Source organism: Canis aureus, chromosome 5, assembly GCF_053574225.1.
Source record: "Canis aureus isolate CA01 chromosome 5, VMU_Caureus_v.1.0, whole genome shotgun sequence".
Taxonomy (NCBI): Eukaryota; Metazoa; Chordata; class Mammalia; order Carnivora; family Canidae; genus Canis; species Canis aureus.
Genome location: NC_135615.1, coordinates 10,621,461 through 10,637,852, shown reverse-complemented (window position 1 = coordinate 10,637,852; position 16,392 = coordinate 10,621,461). Strand labels below are relative to the sequence as shown.

General features: G+C 38.5%; 1 protein-coding gene and 1 pseudogene across 1 annotated transcript in view; both read right to left on the bottom strand.

Annotated features, from left to right (window-relative positions):
* The window catches only part of DNAJC1 (DnaJ heat shock protein family (Hsp40) member C1), a 205,992-nt gene that overhangs the window by 26,859 nt on the left and 162,741 nt on the right, over positions 1-16,392 (bottom strand). The window contains exon 9 of the mRNA XM_077896846.1: positions 611-730. Coding sequence (XP_077752972.1) covers positions 611-730 — 120 coding nt within the window. The remainder of the gene's footprint in view (positions 1-610; positions 731-16,392) is intronic.
* On the bottom strand, positions 9,426-15,104 carry LOC144313253 (Y-box-binding protein 1 pseudogene; annotated as a pseudogene).

Below are 16,392 nucleotides of genomic sequence, written 5' to 3'. Positions count from 1 at the left end.
GTGTCAAATCAAAAACTTTCCAGGTAAATATTTAGTCTTTTAAAAGTTGGATACAGCCAGTCACTCATATATATATTCATTCATGCACACATATATATTATATATTCGTTCATGTATATAATTTTTTTTGGTCAAACAACTGGTCAAAATGGACGGTAGGTACTATCTTTGAGATAAAAAGGCATACATAAGAATATTGCTGATTTAATTAATCCAAGCTACCTGATTAAGTACCTAGAGCAATCTGTACTTCAACGTTAAAGAGCTCCAGCTGAAATATAACTTCTCTAATTCTGATTAGTCTGAGAACTACTTTTACCACAGCTAAAGGGGTCACTTTAAACACAAAAACCAGCATTGTTTTCTGTGATTAGGTTACTGTAGCTTAAGTCTCTAAACACTAGAATTCCTCACACAGCTGTTAATTGTGGACCAGGGGACTGGCTGACATCTGCTTCTTGCTTATTTTGTTAATGGTTCACTTCCAGGTCCTAAAAGGATTGTAGCCTTTCTCCAAAGAGAATGTTGGATGCATCTATGTCTGTCTTCTACATAGTTGGCTTGTTCTGGTTTGTCACTCTCCATACAATGCAAATCTGAGTGAACTCACATCTGTCACCGATCGACCCAATTCGTGGGCAATCTTTTCCCATCGACCTGGGGTCCCTCCTGGGAACTTAACCATACTTCTTGTCAGCTGGCTGAGGTCCTCTTCTGTCCATTCAGGTGCCTGCAAAACATTATAGAAAAAGATAATTCAGAGAATGTTCGCTAAAACATTTAATAAGCTTGTGAAACCAACTATTGGCAATTTGCTTTCTAGCAAAAAATACTATAAGCATGAATCCAGTAGTTTAGATAAAGCTTTGATCTGCATATTTAACTCCGAATGCAAAGCTCCAGCAAGCCTTTTAAATTTTCCTGTGTGTACCAAATAAGAAAGCAGAAATATTGTGAAGCCAGACTTTTTAAGACATTAAAAAAAAAATTCAGTTTTGCATTAAAGTGAGGCACCACTCTCAAAGCCTATGAAATGCATTGTGTGCCACCATGCTCTCACAGATGTTTCCTATAAGGCTGTTATAAAAGGTCTTAAAGTTTTAAGAAAAATTATAATTTAAAGAAAACAAAACACCTTATAAGTAAAAATGAAAATGTGAACAAGTACATGTACTGATTTAGAATCAGAACTGAAACAAAGAGATGCTTTTTGTTCATTCTATGTAATATTTAATTCTAAAACTCATGTACTTTCAAAAAGTTCAACTTATCAAACGTTAGCATTTTATAAAACTTGGAACAGAAAACTAGAAATGTTTACAGCCAAGACTTAAACCATCAAGTCCATGCAAAGAAACACTTCATTTTTGAGAAGGTAAATTGCCTCTAAGAGGCTGTTAAATTGAATTAAAAAAATACCTTAAAGATTATAAAATTTTTTGCAAACACAAAAATTCTAACAGCAAGCATATTCTCTGCATTTTATTCAGCACTGCTACTTGGTCAAACCCAAAGCTGAGCAGAGGAAAAGAAGCTATTACTTAATAACAAGTAACCATGTTACAATAATTTTACATTAGATTTTAGTACTAAACTATTCCCTACCAGAGGCGCCAACCCCTCTGGTATTAAACAATACTCTAGGAGTCAGCAGAGAAATGGAGGAAGCCCACCTTATTTTCTTTAATTAAAAAGAAAGAAAAAAAGAAAAAAGGAAACCTTTGAGACAAATACCTTTTCTAATCACCATTTCCGATAATGAACAGGCATACATCAGGCCGTTTGCATTACAGAACCATCAGCACAGAACAACAGTCAGAGGTGAGTGACCCTAGGGACTATCTCCACAGCTACAGCAAAGCTGCTCCCTGACACTAATCCTCCCTGTCATTCTCCCACTGTGCTCTAACCACACTGACATCCGCCTGCCTCACTGCAAGCTTAACGGGGCCCTTCCTGACTTTTTACTGTCTTCCCCAATCAATGGTTCAAGCGTGCTCTTTTCACCATGTCCAAATGGCAGCTTCACTCATAATCAAAGTGCACTGCCCCTGTTAAAGGGCTTTCCGAAAGGCTCTCCCATTTGCATTCATTTGCAAAGCAAACTACTTTTATTCACTTTGTTCTGCTATCAAGAATGTTCCCTGAAGCAGATAAATTGGCATAAATACAACCTGCCACTTAAGAGTCAGTAAATAATAGCCAATAGTTGGGAGGATTTTATCAATCATTCTATTTTGTATCCACTAAAAGCTGAAAGCCTCAAACATATTCATCAGTACAACCCCTATGATACATGCATAAATTCACTTCTATAATAAGGTAGTCTACATAGGGTATGGTCAGAATTTCCTTGATATTTAATGAATATTGGAAATCTAATGCTCCATATTAGATAATTTGAAAATTTACACTGAAGATTTTTTTCTTTTTGCTCGTTTGATTTAACTTTATTTGGGGAAAAATTATTCAGACATTAGAGGGATAAAGTGGATTTCCAAGGAAATACTTTATTTTTAAAAAGCTGAAACTTTAATAACCATACCAGTTGGCTTCAGAAATGTGAGAGTTATTAAGAATTTAAATTGATAGTAAAAGTCATATCATGAGAAGTATTAGGTTGACACTGCACAGAGATATAACAATGCAATTTCACATTAAATCAAATCATCTTATTTCTGTATTAATAATACATTTTTAGCAAGCAGTTGTCTAAAACATCAATAATATAAGCCATTGTTTCACATAAGTAAACTAATTCTTTAAAGCAATTCCTATTTTTAATAGATTGGCTTTCCAAATATGCTGCATTTATGAATAATGGGCATTAAAGACCGATCAGATTGTAATTCTTTGTTAATGAGTCTTAAAGTATGTTGCCACCTTTTTCTGGGAAGGAAAAATTTTAAGTATTTGGACTGATACTCTGAAAAATCATCTATTGCTATGACAGTCTTTTCTTTTAGCTTCATAGTTATTTCATGGCTGTGATTTTCATTATTAATATTAAAAAAACCTGGATCAATAATAACTAGGCCCATAATCTAAATCTTTGAAAGAATCCTTTTAGCCATTCATTATTCTCTCTCCTACAGCTGTAAGGCACTTTGGTGAATGTGTAATTCCTCAGCAATAGTTAGTTGTGTCTTTAGAAGCAACAGAGCCTACTGTGATCCAGCTACTACAGCAGCCATGAGGGTGGCCATGGTGTGAATGTATTCTCCTTGTTCTAATCTAGAGCCAACTGTAGCTGTGAAAGTCAAATGAATGCATAAGCATACTGCTTTGCCACTTAAAACCATGTGTGTCCAATATTACTGAGACACTGGGCCAAAAATCCATCTCTACAGTAAAGTAATGGAAGACACCACATGGTGTGGGGACAGCTGTTGTGACTATACAAGCATTCCAATTTTGCATCAGAAAAGCCCCGCTCTGGGAATAAATCTCCATACTGAATAAAAAATAAAAAGTAAGTTTTCAAATTATTCAATATTTTTATGTAACGACCTCAAAATATATCTACTAAAGTAAGAGCTGATATAAAAATTTAAATTGTATTCCCAAATAGTATCCCTTTGGGATAGATTTTTGTCATAAAACCACATATGTTCAAAGATTTGATGCCTTTGAAAATCCTTACTATTCTTGGGGGATAGGAGTTGGAGGCTGCATGGGGAAGCACACTCTTTTTTCAGTAATATATACATACCTTACTCCTCACAGCTGCAGACCATAAAATGTTAATTCCTAAGTATCATGCAATTTATTTGGTACTGAAAACTTACCAAATTAGAAGAAATTTTATATATGTTTATTGTATTTTCTTACTTGAAGGACAAAAGATCCATTTCTATTAAATAGTTATTGAAACTCTCTAATGAATATTTCTACTGAAGTGACCATTATTTTATATAATTACAAAAGTTACAATTTTGGATTCAACAATTTTTAGTCGATTCAGCTCAACTCAGAAATTCTCAGAAATTTTACCTAACATAATGTCCTTGCAAATAGCATCACCCAGTTAAAATATTAGATATATGAGATATATCTAATAATGTATACTTAATAATGTGGATGGTATAGCTAATAATCAGCTACTTTCCAAATCCATGTTCTATAATGACTGTGTTTCAGAATGTATATTTGACTTTCATCTCTACAGTTTTCCTTTCCAATTTAAAAACTGAGCAATTAAGTGCCCTTGACTATATTTGTGGACAAACTGTATGTAAAAACAACCAAACAACAAAATTAAAAACAAATCATTTTTCCTTTTACTCTTAAGAGTAAAAGAAAGTTTAGAGAAAAGCTTGTTTTTTTTTTTTTTTAAATTTATTTATGATAGTCACAGAGAGAGAGAGAGGCAGAGACACAGGCAGAGGGAGAAGCAGGCTTCATGCACCGGGAGCCCGATGTGGGATTCGATCCCGGGTCTCCAGGATCGCGCCCTGGGCCAAAGGCAGGCGCCAAACCGCTGCGCCACCCAGGGATCCCTAGAGAAAAGCTTGTAACTGATCCCAAACTGTTGTTCTAAGGTTGTGACCCTTCAGCAGCAATCATTTCATGTTGTGCCCAGAAAGATCTCCTCCATCTATGAGTTAGCTACCTTCCCAAAGAGAAATCTTCTCTGGACCAGTGACCCTAAGGTATGGTCCATGGGCTGGTGCCAACTGGCCAATAGTTTGTTACCAACTGGGACAAAGTAAGTCCAGAAACTTAAAGGGTTAGAAACAGCAAATTAAAACTGCCACAACAACTATGTAAGCAGTAAACTCTTATTTATTTCTATTTAAAAAATATTTTATTTATTTATGAGAGAGAGAGATTGAAAGAGCACACACGCATAAGTAGACAGAACAGTAGGCAGAGGAAGAGGGAGAAGCAGGCTCTCTGCTGAGCAGAGCTCAATGTGGGGCTTGATCCCAGTACCCTGGGATCATGACCTGAGGCTAAGGTAGATGCTTAACTGACTGAGCACCTAGGTGCCCCTAAACTCTTCTTTTAAAAAGAATATAAACAAGTGAGATGTTAAACTACTATGGTGGGTCACGTTGAGTATGAGTTGCATTCTTATTAAGCACAACAGGACTACAGATTGGTCAGCAACAGATGGAAATAAAAAATATTCTAAACTGAGGTGCCTGGGTGGCTCATTGGATTGAATGACTGACTCTTGATTTTGGCTCACATCATACATGATCTCATGGTTCATGAGATCGAGCCCCACATTGAGCTCAGCCCTCAGTGGGGAGTCTCCTTGAGACTTTACTCCCTCTCCCTACTACCCTCCTCCAAATTGCATATTCTCTACCCCTGCCTTAAAAAATAAAAATATTTTAAACCTGGTTCTTTACTACAGAGTTTGAGAAACTTTGCTTAAGATAATGCATATAGTTCAAATTCCTTTTTACTGCTTCTTTGGGAGCAACAATAAATAAATCCCTCTGGAGAAATGGACACAAGGATGTTTGATCCATTGCTTTAAAAATATTTCATGCCACTAAGTGTTGTGGTGATTTGATACATAGTAAAAGATAATACAGTGGGCATCTGGGTGGCTCAGTTAAATGTCTGCCTTTAAGCTCAGGTCATGATCCCAGGGTCCTGGGATCAAGCCCTGCATCGGGCTCCCTGCTCAGTGGGGAGTCTGCTCCCTCTCCCTTTGCTCCCTGCTCATGCTCTCTATCTCAAATAAATAAAATAATAATAATAACACAGTAAGATTACTCTGGGATAGGAAACCGCAAGTTATAAAGGGCTTGAGGTGGGGATCATGTCTAGGATGTTTGAGGAATAATGAGATGACCAGAGTGGCTGTAGCAAAGCTAAGCAGAAAGGCAGGGAGAGGAAAGGAGGCTGGAGAGGTAAGAAGGTGAAATCACATAAGAACTTAGAGGCCATTGCAAGGATTCTAGCTTCTTTATTTTGCATGTCACATAAAGCTACTGGATGGATTTTTTTTTTTTTTAAGATTTATTTATTTGAGAGAGAGAGAGTGAGCATAAGCACTGTAGGGGAGGATCAGAGGGAGAGAAACTCAAGCAGATTCCCCACGGAGGGTGGAGCTTGATCCCATGACCCTGAGATTATGACTTGAGCAGAAACTAAGTTGGACACTGAACCAACTGAGCCACCCAGGTTTCCCTGGAGGGATTTTTTTTTAAATTGAGGTATAATTCAACATTATATATTGTACCTATATCAGATGTACAACATAGTGATTTGATATTTGTATATATGGTTGACCCTTGCTTGAAAACATGGATTTGAACTGCATGGGTCCTCCTCACATAGATTTTTTTCTTTTTAAATAAATACAGTACTGTAAATGTATTTTCTTTTCCTTATGATTTTAGTAATATTTGTTCTCTAGCTTACTTTATTGCAAGAATATATAATATATACCATACAAAATATGTGTTAATCGACTGGTTATGTTATTAGGCTTCTGGGCAACAGTAAGCTATTAGTAGTTTTTGAGGAGTCAAAGTTATACAGTTTTCAACTCAGCACTAGGTGTGGGGAGAGTGCATTGGCACCTCTTAACCCCACGTTGTTCAAGAGTCGACTGTATTAAGAAATGATCAGGGGGATCCCTGGGTGGCGCAGCGGTTTGGCGCCTGCCTTTGGCCCAGGGTGCGATCCTGGAGACCTGGGATCAAATCCCACGTCGGGCTCCCGGTGCATGGAGCCTGCTTCTCCCTCTGCCTGTGTCTGCCTCTCTCTCTCTCTCTCTCTCTGTGACTATCATAAATAAATAAAAATTAAAAAAAAAATGATCACAATAAGTCTAGTCACCATAAACAGTTACAGATTTTTGTTTTGTTGTGATTAGAATTTAAATAAATTTTTAAAAAGTTCTCGTTAGTTAACAAACAGTGCAATATTGGTTTCAGGAGTAGAATTCAGTGATTCATCACTTACATAAACCACCCAGTGCTCATCATAACAAGTGCCCTCCTTAGTACCCATCCTTCATCTAGCCCATCCCCTACCCACTTCCCTCCATCACCCCTTTGTTTTCTATCTTTAAGAGCCTCTTATGGTTTGTCCCCCTTTTCTTTTCTCCTCCCATATGTTCATCTGTTTTGTTTTGCAAATTCTAAGTATGATTGAAATAATTTGGTATTTGTCTTTCTCTGATTTATTTCACTTAACATAATATACTGTAGCTCCATCCACATCATTGCAAATAGTAAGATTTCATTCTTTTGATGGCTGAGAAATATTCCATTATATATATAATATATATATAACATGTATATAGTATACATAATATGCCTCTATCTATCTATCTATCTATCTATCTATCTATCTATCTATCATCACATCTTCTTATGGACATTTGGGCTCTCCATGGTTTGCTTATTGTTGACAATGCTGCTATAAACACTGGGGGTCCATGTACCCCTTCGAATCAATATTTTTGTATCCTTTGGGTAAATACCTAATAGTGCAATTGCTGGATAATAGGGTAGTTCTATTTTTAACTTTTTGAGGGACCTCCATACTATTTTTCAGAGTAGCTGTACCAGTTTGCATTCTCATCAACAGTGCAAGAGGGTTCCTCTTTCTCCACATCCTAACACCTGTTGTTTTTTGTGTTAATTTAGCCATTCTGACAGGTATGAGGTGGTATCTGATGGGAACTTTTAAGATTTACTCTCAGCAATTTTTAAATATGCAATACAGAAATAACTATAGTTGTCATGCTGTAAATTACATCCTATGACTTATTTCATAACTAGTTTGTACCTTTTGAACTCCATCCATTTCACCTACCCCTCACTCTCCCCCTCTGGCAACTACCAATCTGTTCTTTGTATCTAGGAGCATGGTTTTTCGTTTGGTTTTGAATTCTAATACAAATGAGATCATATGGTATTTGCCCTACAGACTTATTTCACTTAGCATAACGCCCTCAAGGTCCATCTGTGTTGTCAAAAGGGCAAGAATTCCTTCTTTTTTTTATGGTTGCATAGTTATGTATACACACACACACACACACACACACACACAGAGTGTATTTTCTATATCCATTCATCTGTCAATGGACTCTTAAATTGTTTCCGTATCTTGGCTACTGTAAATAATGCTGCAGGGAAAATGGAGGTGCACATATCTTTCTGAGTTTAGTATTTCCAGCTTCCTTCAGATAAGTTCTCAGAAATGGAATTGCTAGATCATATGGTAGTTCTATTTTTAATTTCTTGAGGAATCTCCATAGTGTCTTCCATAGTGGCTGCACCAATTTACCTTCCCACCAACAGTGTGCACAGGGGTTCCCTTTCCTTCAGATTCTTGCCAACATTTGTTCTTTTTTTTCTTTTGATGCTAGCCATTCCAACAAATATGAGGTGATATCTCATTATGGTTTTGACTTGCATTTCCCTGATGATTAGTAATCTTGAGCATCTTTTCATGTATCTGTTGGCCATTTGTATGTCTTCTCTGGAAAAATATCTATTTACATCCTCTGTGCATTTTTTAATCAGATTGTTTTTCTGCTATTGAGTTGTACTAAGTTCTTTATAGTAACCCCTTATCAGATATAGGATTTGCAAATATTTTTTCCCATTCAGTGCACTGCCTTTTCATTTTGTTGATGGTTTCCTTTGCTTTGCAGAAGTCTTTTAGTTTGATACAGTTCCACTTGTTTATTTTTACTTTTGTTGCCTTTACTTTTGATGTCAGATCAAGAAAGTCATTGCTAAGACTTCTGTTAAGAATATTACCATCTTTTTTTTCATCTAGGAGTTTTTTTCTTTTTAAATTATCTAAGACCTTTATTAACTGGTGCTTGCTACTTGTTCACTTTTTTAAAATCAAGTTGTGGGGTGCCTGGGTAGCTCAGTCAGTTAAACATCTGTCTTTGGCTCAGGTCATGATCCCAGGGTCCTGGGATTGAGTCCTGCATCAGGCTTCCTACTCAGTGGAGAGTCTACTTCTCTCTCTCCCTCTACTCCTTCCCAGAGCTCATGCTGCCTCTGTCTCTCTCTCAAATAAAGAAAATCTTAAAAAAAAATCGAGTTATGAACTTTTCTTTTTAAGATTTATTTATTTATTCATGAGAGACCCACAGAGAGAGGTAGAGACATAGACAGAGGGAGAAGCAGGCTCCTCACAGGGAGCCCAATGTGGGACTTGATCCCCATACCTGGTATTACACCCTGAGCCGAAGGCAGATGCTCAACTACTGAGCTACCAGGCATCCCAAGTTGTAAATTTTTATTACAAATTAAAACTGAGGTTCTTAAATCTCAACTAGACCAAATATGAAACAATTTAAAAACCTTTAATGGTAATTGAGAAAAACCAAGTTTTTTTTTTTTCCTTTTTATAAAGACCATGTCTGTCATTACCAGAAAGAGACATCCTTAGATAAAAATAGTAACAAAATTTAAAAAATAATAAAAAAAAAACCCATGCTGCATAGATAATGCAGATAGTTCTATTTATCTGATCAATGGGCAAAAAGCAAGCACTTAAAAGTCTTCAGCTCCGAACTTTTGTTCATTTCTTATTGCTGGAATTCCATATTCATTTCTTCTTATTGGACCAAACTCGATGATGGTAGAGATGGTAAGCTGACACTTATTCAGCCCTGCCTTGCTTAGCCTAGGGAGTGGATGAATTCTCAGCCAGTGGACTGGCTGCTTTTGTCTTTGCCATCTTGTGATTTAGGGTTTGCTGGGAGTCTGTGATGGTACTGAAGTTGTGGACGTACCCATATTGGGGTGGCTGCTGACCTTGGGCCTCATCGCCTTGATTTTCCTTATTTCCTTATTTGCCCTTCTCTCTAGGCTGTCTTTGGCAAGGAGGACTGCTGCAGAATTGTGGTGTGTGACCCTAATGCATATTCTGTCTCACTTATCTACCTTGTTCTCCTGCACCCTGTTTGTCAGTATCTTCCATCACCTCTCCCTGCACAGAAGGGTTGGAAGACTGGTCCACATGTGGTCCACACCCATGTGGGTTTGGGATGTAGTAAGGTGGGAACCCTTGCCTGTGGAAAGGCAGCACTGTTGGGCCTGGCCTTCAGGGGCACACTCTGATCTATCCACCCTTCTTTTCCCTACTCTTATTATTCTGGTAATTCTGCTGGGAATTGTGTGGAAGACCCCTGTGATGTGGGTAGCATCTATAATGGTTATGGTCTGCTTCATATTTACTGCTTTACACTGGAGCTCCATCAGGGCCTCTCACATTTACTGCCTCCCAAACCTTTTTTCACTCAACATCAAACTCCATAGTCTCTTCATCTCGTACACTGTGAAGGTACTTCCTGGGGTTATTCTTCTTTATGGTAGACTGGTACACAAATACATCTTCCTTGGTGTCATTCTTGTTGATGAAACCATATCCATTTCTTACATTGAACCATTTTACTGTTCCCACAACCTTCCTTGAGATGATCTTGTTGTCCCCACCGGCAGGTGCCAGCTATGCCACTGCTGGGTGGGGTAGGACTTGGTGTCTGCAGTGCTGAGGATAGGGGTGGCGGATGGCTGCTTGTGGATGTGGTGACGGTGACTGGGGTCAGCTGTGGCTCCTCCTGGGTGTGATGGGAACTAGGCCACTGGAATTGGTGGGGTTGCTCAGGGCTCTCTGGGGCCCTCTCTATCCACTGTGGAACTCTAAGTTCAAGTCTTTAATCCATTTTAATTTTTAAGTGTAAGTGGTATAAGATAGTGGCCCACATTCATTGTTTTGCATATGGCTGTCCAGTTTTCCCAACATTTATTGAAGGGTCAATCCTTTCCCCAGTGGCTTCTCTATCATAAATTAATTGACCATGTATGTGTAGGCTTATTTCAGGGCCCTTTATTTGTGTGTCTGTTTTTATGCCAATACCAATACTGCATTATTCTAGCTTTGCAATACAGTTTGAAACCAGGAAGATGAAGCCTTTAGCATTGTTCTTTCTCAAGACTGCTTTGGCCCTTCAGGGTCTTTGTAGTTTCATACAATTTTAAAATTGTTTGTTCTAGTTCCCTGAAAAATGGCACTGAAATTTTGATAGGGATTGCAGTGAATTTGTAGACTGCTTTGTGTAGTATGGTCATTTTAGCAATATTAATTCTTCTAATCCATGAGCACAGAGTATCTTTCCATTTATTTGTGTTGTCTTCAGTTTTTTTTTTTTCATGAATGTTTTAAAGTTTTCAATCTTTCGCTTCACTTTTACTTTCTTGGCTAAATTTATTCCAAGGAATTTTATTCTTTTTGATGCAATTGTTAAATGGGATTGATTTCTAGAAGGATTTTTTTTCCCTTAAGTTGATGGTGTACTTTATTTTGTTTGTTGAGAGTTTATTTACAAAGGGTGGAGGAGGACTAAAGAGCTAGTGCAGTGTTATTAACAATGTTGATAGCTAAAACCTGGAAGAGAAGTCTTCCAAAGAGTTGGTGTCCTTATGAGGTAATAGTGAAATCAAATGGAGGGACAAAGCTGGCCCAAGATGACCACATCCAGAACCATAGTTGGGACTGGCATCAATTTCTTTTTCTTAAGGAGTCTATTTAATTACCTACCTACCTATTTTAGAGAGAGAGAAAGTGCACACATACTCAAGCAGGGGGGTGGGCAGAGGGAGAGAGAAAGAATTTCAAGCAGAGTCTGAACAGAGCATGGAGGTAGATGTGAGGCTCAACACCATGGCCCAAGATCATGAGCTGAGCCGAAACAAAGAGTTGGACGCTTAACTGACTGAGTCACCCAGGCACCCCTGGCATCAATTTCTAATTAGATTTGTGATATGGAGGGCAGCCCTGGTGGCTCAGCGGTTTAGCACTGCCTTTAGCCTGGGGTGTGATTCTGGAGACCAGAGATCAAGTCCCACATCAGGCTTCCCTTTATGGAGCCTGCTTCTCCCTCTGCCTGTGTCTCTGTATCTCTCATGAATAAACAAATAAAATCTTTAAAAAAATTTGTGATATGGAGTAATATGGGGATGTGATAAGACTTTCTTAAATCTCTAATCAAAGTATTAATCTCTGTGATTTTCCTAGGAAAGCAATAATATTTTTGATTTAGCATTTGGGAGTACTCTTCCTTAACTGGTGTTCTTTGTCTGAACCATAAGGTACAGAAAATTATTCAAATGACATTTTTTAAATTCTCCCAAGGATGGTACATAACTAGCACAGGAGAAAAGTTAGTTCATTACACACAATAGATGCATAGGGCAGTAGGTCATAATTCTTTCCTTAAATCCTGCTTGAGAAAGGCTGAGGGAGTAGTTACTGGAGGTTTGCATAATTGAATTCTTGGATTGGTGTTCCTCAGGCTATTTTTCAATAAAGCTTTCTGCCCATTTTTATTCCTTTCCTTAGAACACTGTTAAATAACAAATTCAGGATAGGGAAAAGATCTGGAGGAAGGTGTCAAACTACTCCTTGCATAGTCTTTTATCTCAGTCCTTTATCCTACCCAACACCTTTAATTCCTGAACTCTTCTGGGCTTCTGTCACATGAGACAGGTCCCTGCAAGGACAGAGTGGCGAAAGATAAGGCCTAACATGCTGGTAATTATCTACTGCTCCCCATCTAATAAAATTTCATTAACATTCCCTGACAGCTATTATTGTCTCCTCTATTCTTTGTTCCAGGGTTTATTTATGCCTGTTTTATTACTTTATTCTCATTTTGTGGGGATTTAGAAAGGACTAATGATAAACAAATGTGGTCAAGGTGATCTATTTACCAAGAATATAATTTTATATGAAAAAATTTGTTAAGTCTTATTTAAAATGGTGAAACACACATTATATTATTCAAATTCTAACCTAAATAGTATGTACTAGAATAATCCATTCATGGTAATTTAGTAATGTAACGAAGAGCTGACTCCATTTTATATTTGATGGTAGCTTTGAAGTCTCACTCTTCCCTCTTCCCCTCGTACCCTATATCTGGGAAAGCTGTTGAGAAAGCCCAGGAGACTGAAACCTTGCAAACCCCTCCCTGTGCCCAAGATCCCTCAGCCCCACTCTCAAGCACAATGAAAAACTCTAAGTCAGTCTCTACCTTGTTCTCTCAAGCAATTTTGGGCTAATATGGGAAGTCTACCCTGTTTGCCTCAGAGAGCTTTATTATATAATAAGCCGATTTTTGTACACTCTTGTGTGTGTGCGTGTGTGTGTGTGTTTGCGTGCGTGACATCATCAGTCTTAAGTATCTGAACCAGATTTTGGGTGTGGAGGAGGTCCATCATGTCCCTGCAAGGCAGCCACACAACTGGTATTGGAAGCAGGACAGATAGAGGAGGACTACTACTGCTGGCTGAGGGACTTTGTTCTCTTGCTTTAGTTTGTTAACTGGCTCTGTGGCTTGGTGCTACATTTGCTGAATTTTACCAAGCCTGTTATAGACTGAACCAATTTAAGGTGGAAGTTTCAATAACTGGTGTATAGGGAGAGGAATATGGGATTGGGTTCTCCTTTGGGTTGCCTTGAGTCATGTGTCCCAGCTCAAACCTGTCTTATGTGTCTTATATTGAATTGTGTGTTATGATTCCATCATAAACCATGACTAACACTAGATTCAGGAAAGACTCATCCTGTGTCTGACTGGTTGTGTGTCTCAATCAGATGTCAGCCCCTATTCTATGGAGGGCTTGGGGAAAAGACTTGCAGCTTCTACAATATATAGGTCCACTGGGTGGTCATTTGTATGTGGAAGAACAGCAGGCATTATTTGAAGAGTTGAATTACTGAGATTTATTCTAAAGCCACATGGCTCTGTAGGACCCTACAAAATTCTTCTGTAGCTTCTGCTGCCTATTTCTCTAACCCCAGAAAGATCTTGATTCTTAGGGTTATAGAGAAAATCACCCATGAATACCAGTGGAAAGCCAAGGCATTAATTCAACCACTGTCACGAGGAAGAGTCCTAAATCTGATGATACTGATTTGAGTCTCTCTAATGGAAGAAATTTATAAATATAAGCAGTATATAGCGAATAGCTCCTTGAAATATATCTAGTAACCACCACCAATAGCAGGAAAAAAAGAAACCTAGATACAGGGGGAGTCCATTGGTCTGTTAGGGTGGCTATAATAAAGTACCATAGGTGGAGTGGCTCAGACAATAGAAATCTATTTTCCCACAGTTCCAGAGTTAGAAGTCCAAGAGTAAGATGCCATAAGAGTTGTTTCTGGTGAGGGCTCTCTTCCTGGCTTGTAGATGGTCTTCCTCTAACTGTATCTTCACATGGCCCTTCCTCTGTATGTGGGAGGAAAAGAAGGAGATCCCTGGTCTCTCTTCCTCTTCTTTTTTTTTTTCTCTTCCTCTTCTTATAAAGACACCAGTTCTATCAGATTCCAGCTCTACTCTTATGACCTCATTTAGCCTTAATTACCTCCCTAAAGGCCCTATTTCCAAATAGTCAGTCACATTGGGGTTAGAGGTTCAATGTGTGAAGATGGGGAAGCATAATTCAGTCCACAACAAGGAGGAAACAAAAACTAAAAGTTCACAAATTAGGGCCAGTTGGTAACCTGAAATTTACTAAAACAATTCACACAACATAAAGACAAAAGGGCATATACTGGCTTTTGTGCCTCTATAATACTGGTTCTGAATTAATTTAAAATCTGCTAAAATATACCAATTGCCAAAGTTTGGCTTTAATATAGGGGCTCAAATTATAGCTACATTGGGGATACCACTAAGTTTAAACAATAATATTAGAAGAACTACTGAACATGATGAGAGGACAAACAGGTATGCCTCACCTTAACTACAGGAACTACTCTTCTTGCCTACTTTGTTCATGGTCACAGTATCCATTGTCCTAAAATATCCCATAGTGGTCATGGACTCTCTGACTAGATGAGTAATAAAATTAAATAGTTGGCACTACAAATTATCTTGATAAAATGGAACCCCATGGACCTTCTCCCCCATTAAAATAGTTAATATGGTCCAATGTATATTAAAACATGGCCTTAATGATTGAAACCTACTATACAAGACATATTTAGAGAAGGGGTGATTTATCCCCACTGCTTTGCCATTTAACAGCTCAATTTGGCTCGCTCTTAAACTTGGGAAGAATGAATGGTGCCTCACAGTGGATTACCTCAAGCTTCATGCTGGGGGCCTCATTAAGGTTCTCATAGCCAGTATTATTGCAGTTACTGACTTCATCCAATCAGCAATGGTAAATATTTTGCCATTATAGATTTGGTGAATGTTTTGTTCAGTGACTATTTCCACAGCTTCTTTTTTAAAAAAATCTGTTTTTTAAAGATTTATTTATGTTAACGACAGTGAATGAGCCAGGGGTAGGCAGAAGGAGAGGAGGGAAAGAAACCCAAGCAGACTCTGTGCTGAGCATGGAGCCTGATGCAGGGCTCAATCTTATGATCCTGAGATCATGACCTGAGCCAAAACCAAGAGCTGGACACTTAACCAACTATGCCATCCAGTGCCCTTTGACTACAGTCTACCTCACCTCCAAAATATGAGATACTTCTTACCCAGCTACCATGGGGAAACTCAACAGCCTTGTTGTCACACAGTCTTTAAGGTCAAGATCTTAACTAGATCTTGCTTTCTCCAGGAAGACAGGTATTACACTGGTGACTTCTTCCCCTGAGGAGATTCATTTGACCTATTCATTCAGAAGCTCACAGAAAGAAAATGGGCCACTGCCTTATACTTGGTGTAAGTTCCTGCCACCTTAGTTAAAGACCTGAAAATTAACTGGTAAACAGAAAGCTGTTCCACTCATGATGCTATCAAGAAACAGCTATTGATTCTCTCAGAACTCACAACTCCTTTTAGGTCTTTTTGGGTTCTATAGGAAACACATTTCCCCTTTATATACTGTACTTAAGTCCTTTTATGCTGTTACTTGCAAACTGGCTCTCCTTGAGTGGGGGGTCCCTCTTTTAATAAAAGGCTGCAGAATCCACCCAAGTTGCAAAATAACAGAAACTCCTGTTAGTGCCTCCACCCCTCCCTCCTGAGAGTCCACTGTAGAAGTTTGGGCAACTTTATGTCAGCATCAGAATACCATTAATTTTTAAGTAATAACTTTAAAATGGTAAAACCACAAATATTTGGATCTTGCTAAAATTAAACTTTTGGCCTTTCAAAGAAACTGTTTATAAATGAAAAGGAGGGACCCCTAGGTGGCTCAGTGGTTGAGCATCTGCCTTTGGCTCAGGGCATGATTGTGGAGTTCCAGGATCGAGTCCCACATCAGGCTCCCTGCAGGAAGCCTGCCTCTCCCTCTGCCTATGTCTCTGCCTCTCTCTGTGTCTCTCATGAATAGATAAATAAAATCTTAAAAAAAAAATGGGGGGCAGCCCGGGTGGCTCAGCAGTTTAGCACCACCTTTGGCCCGGGGTGTGATCCTGGAGACCCGGGATCGA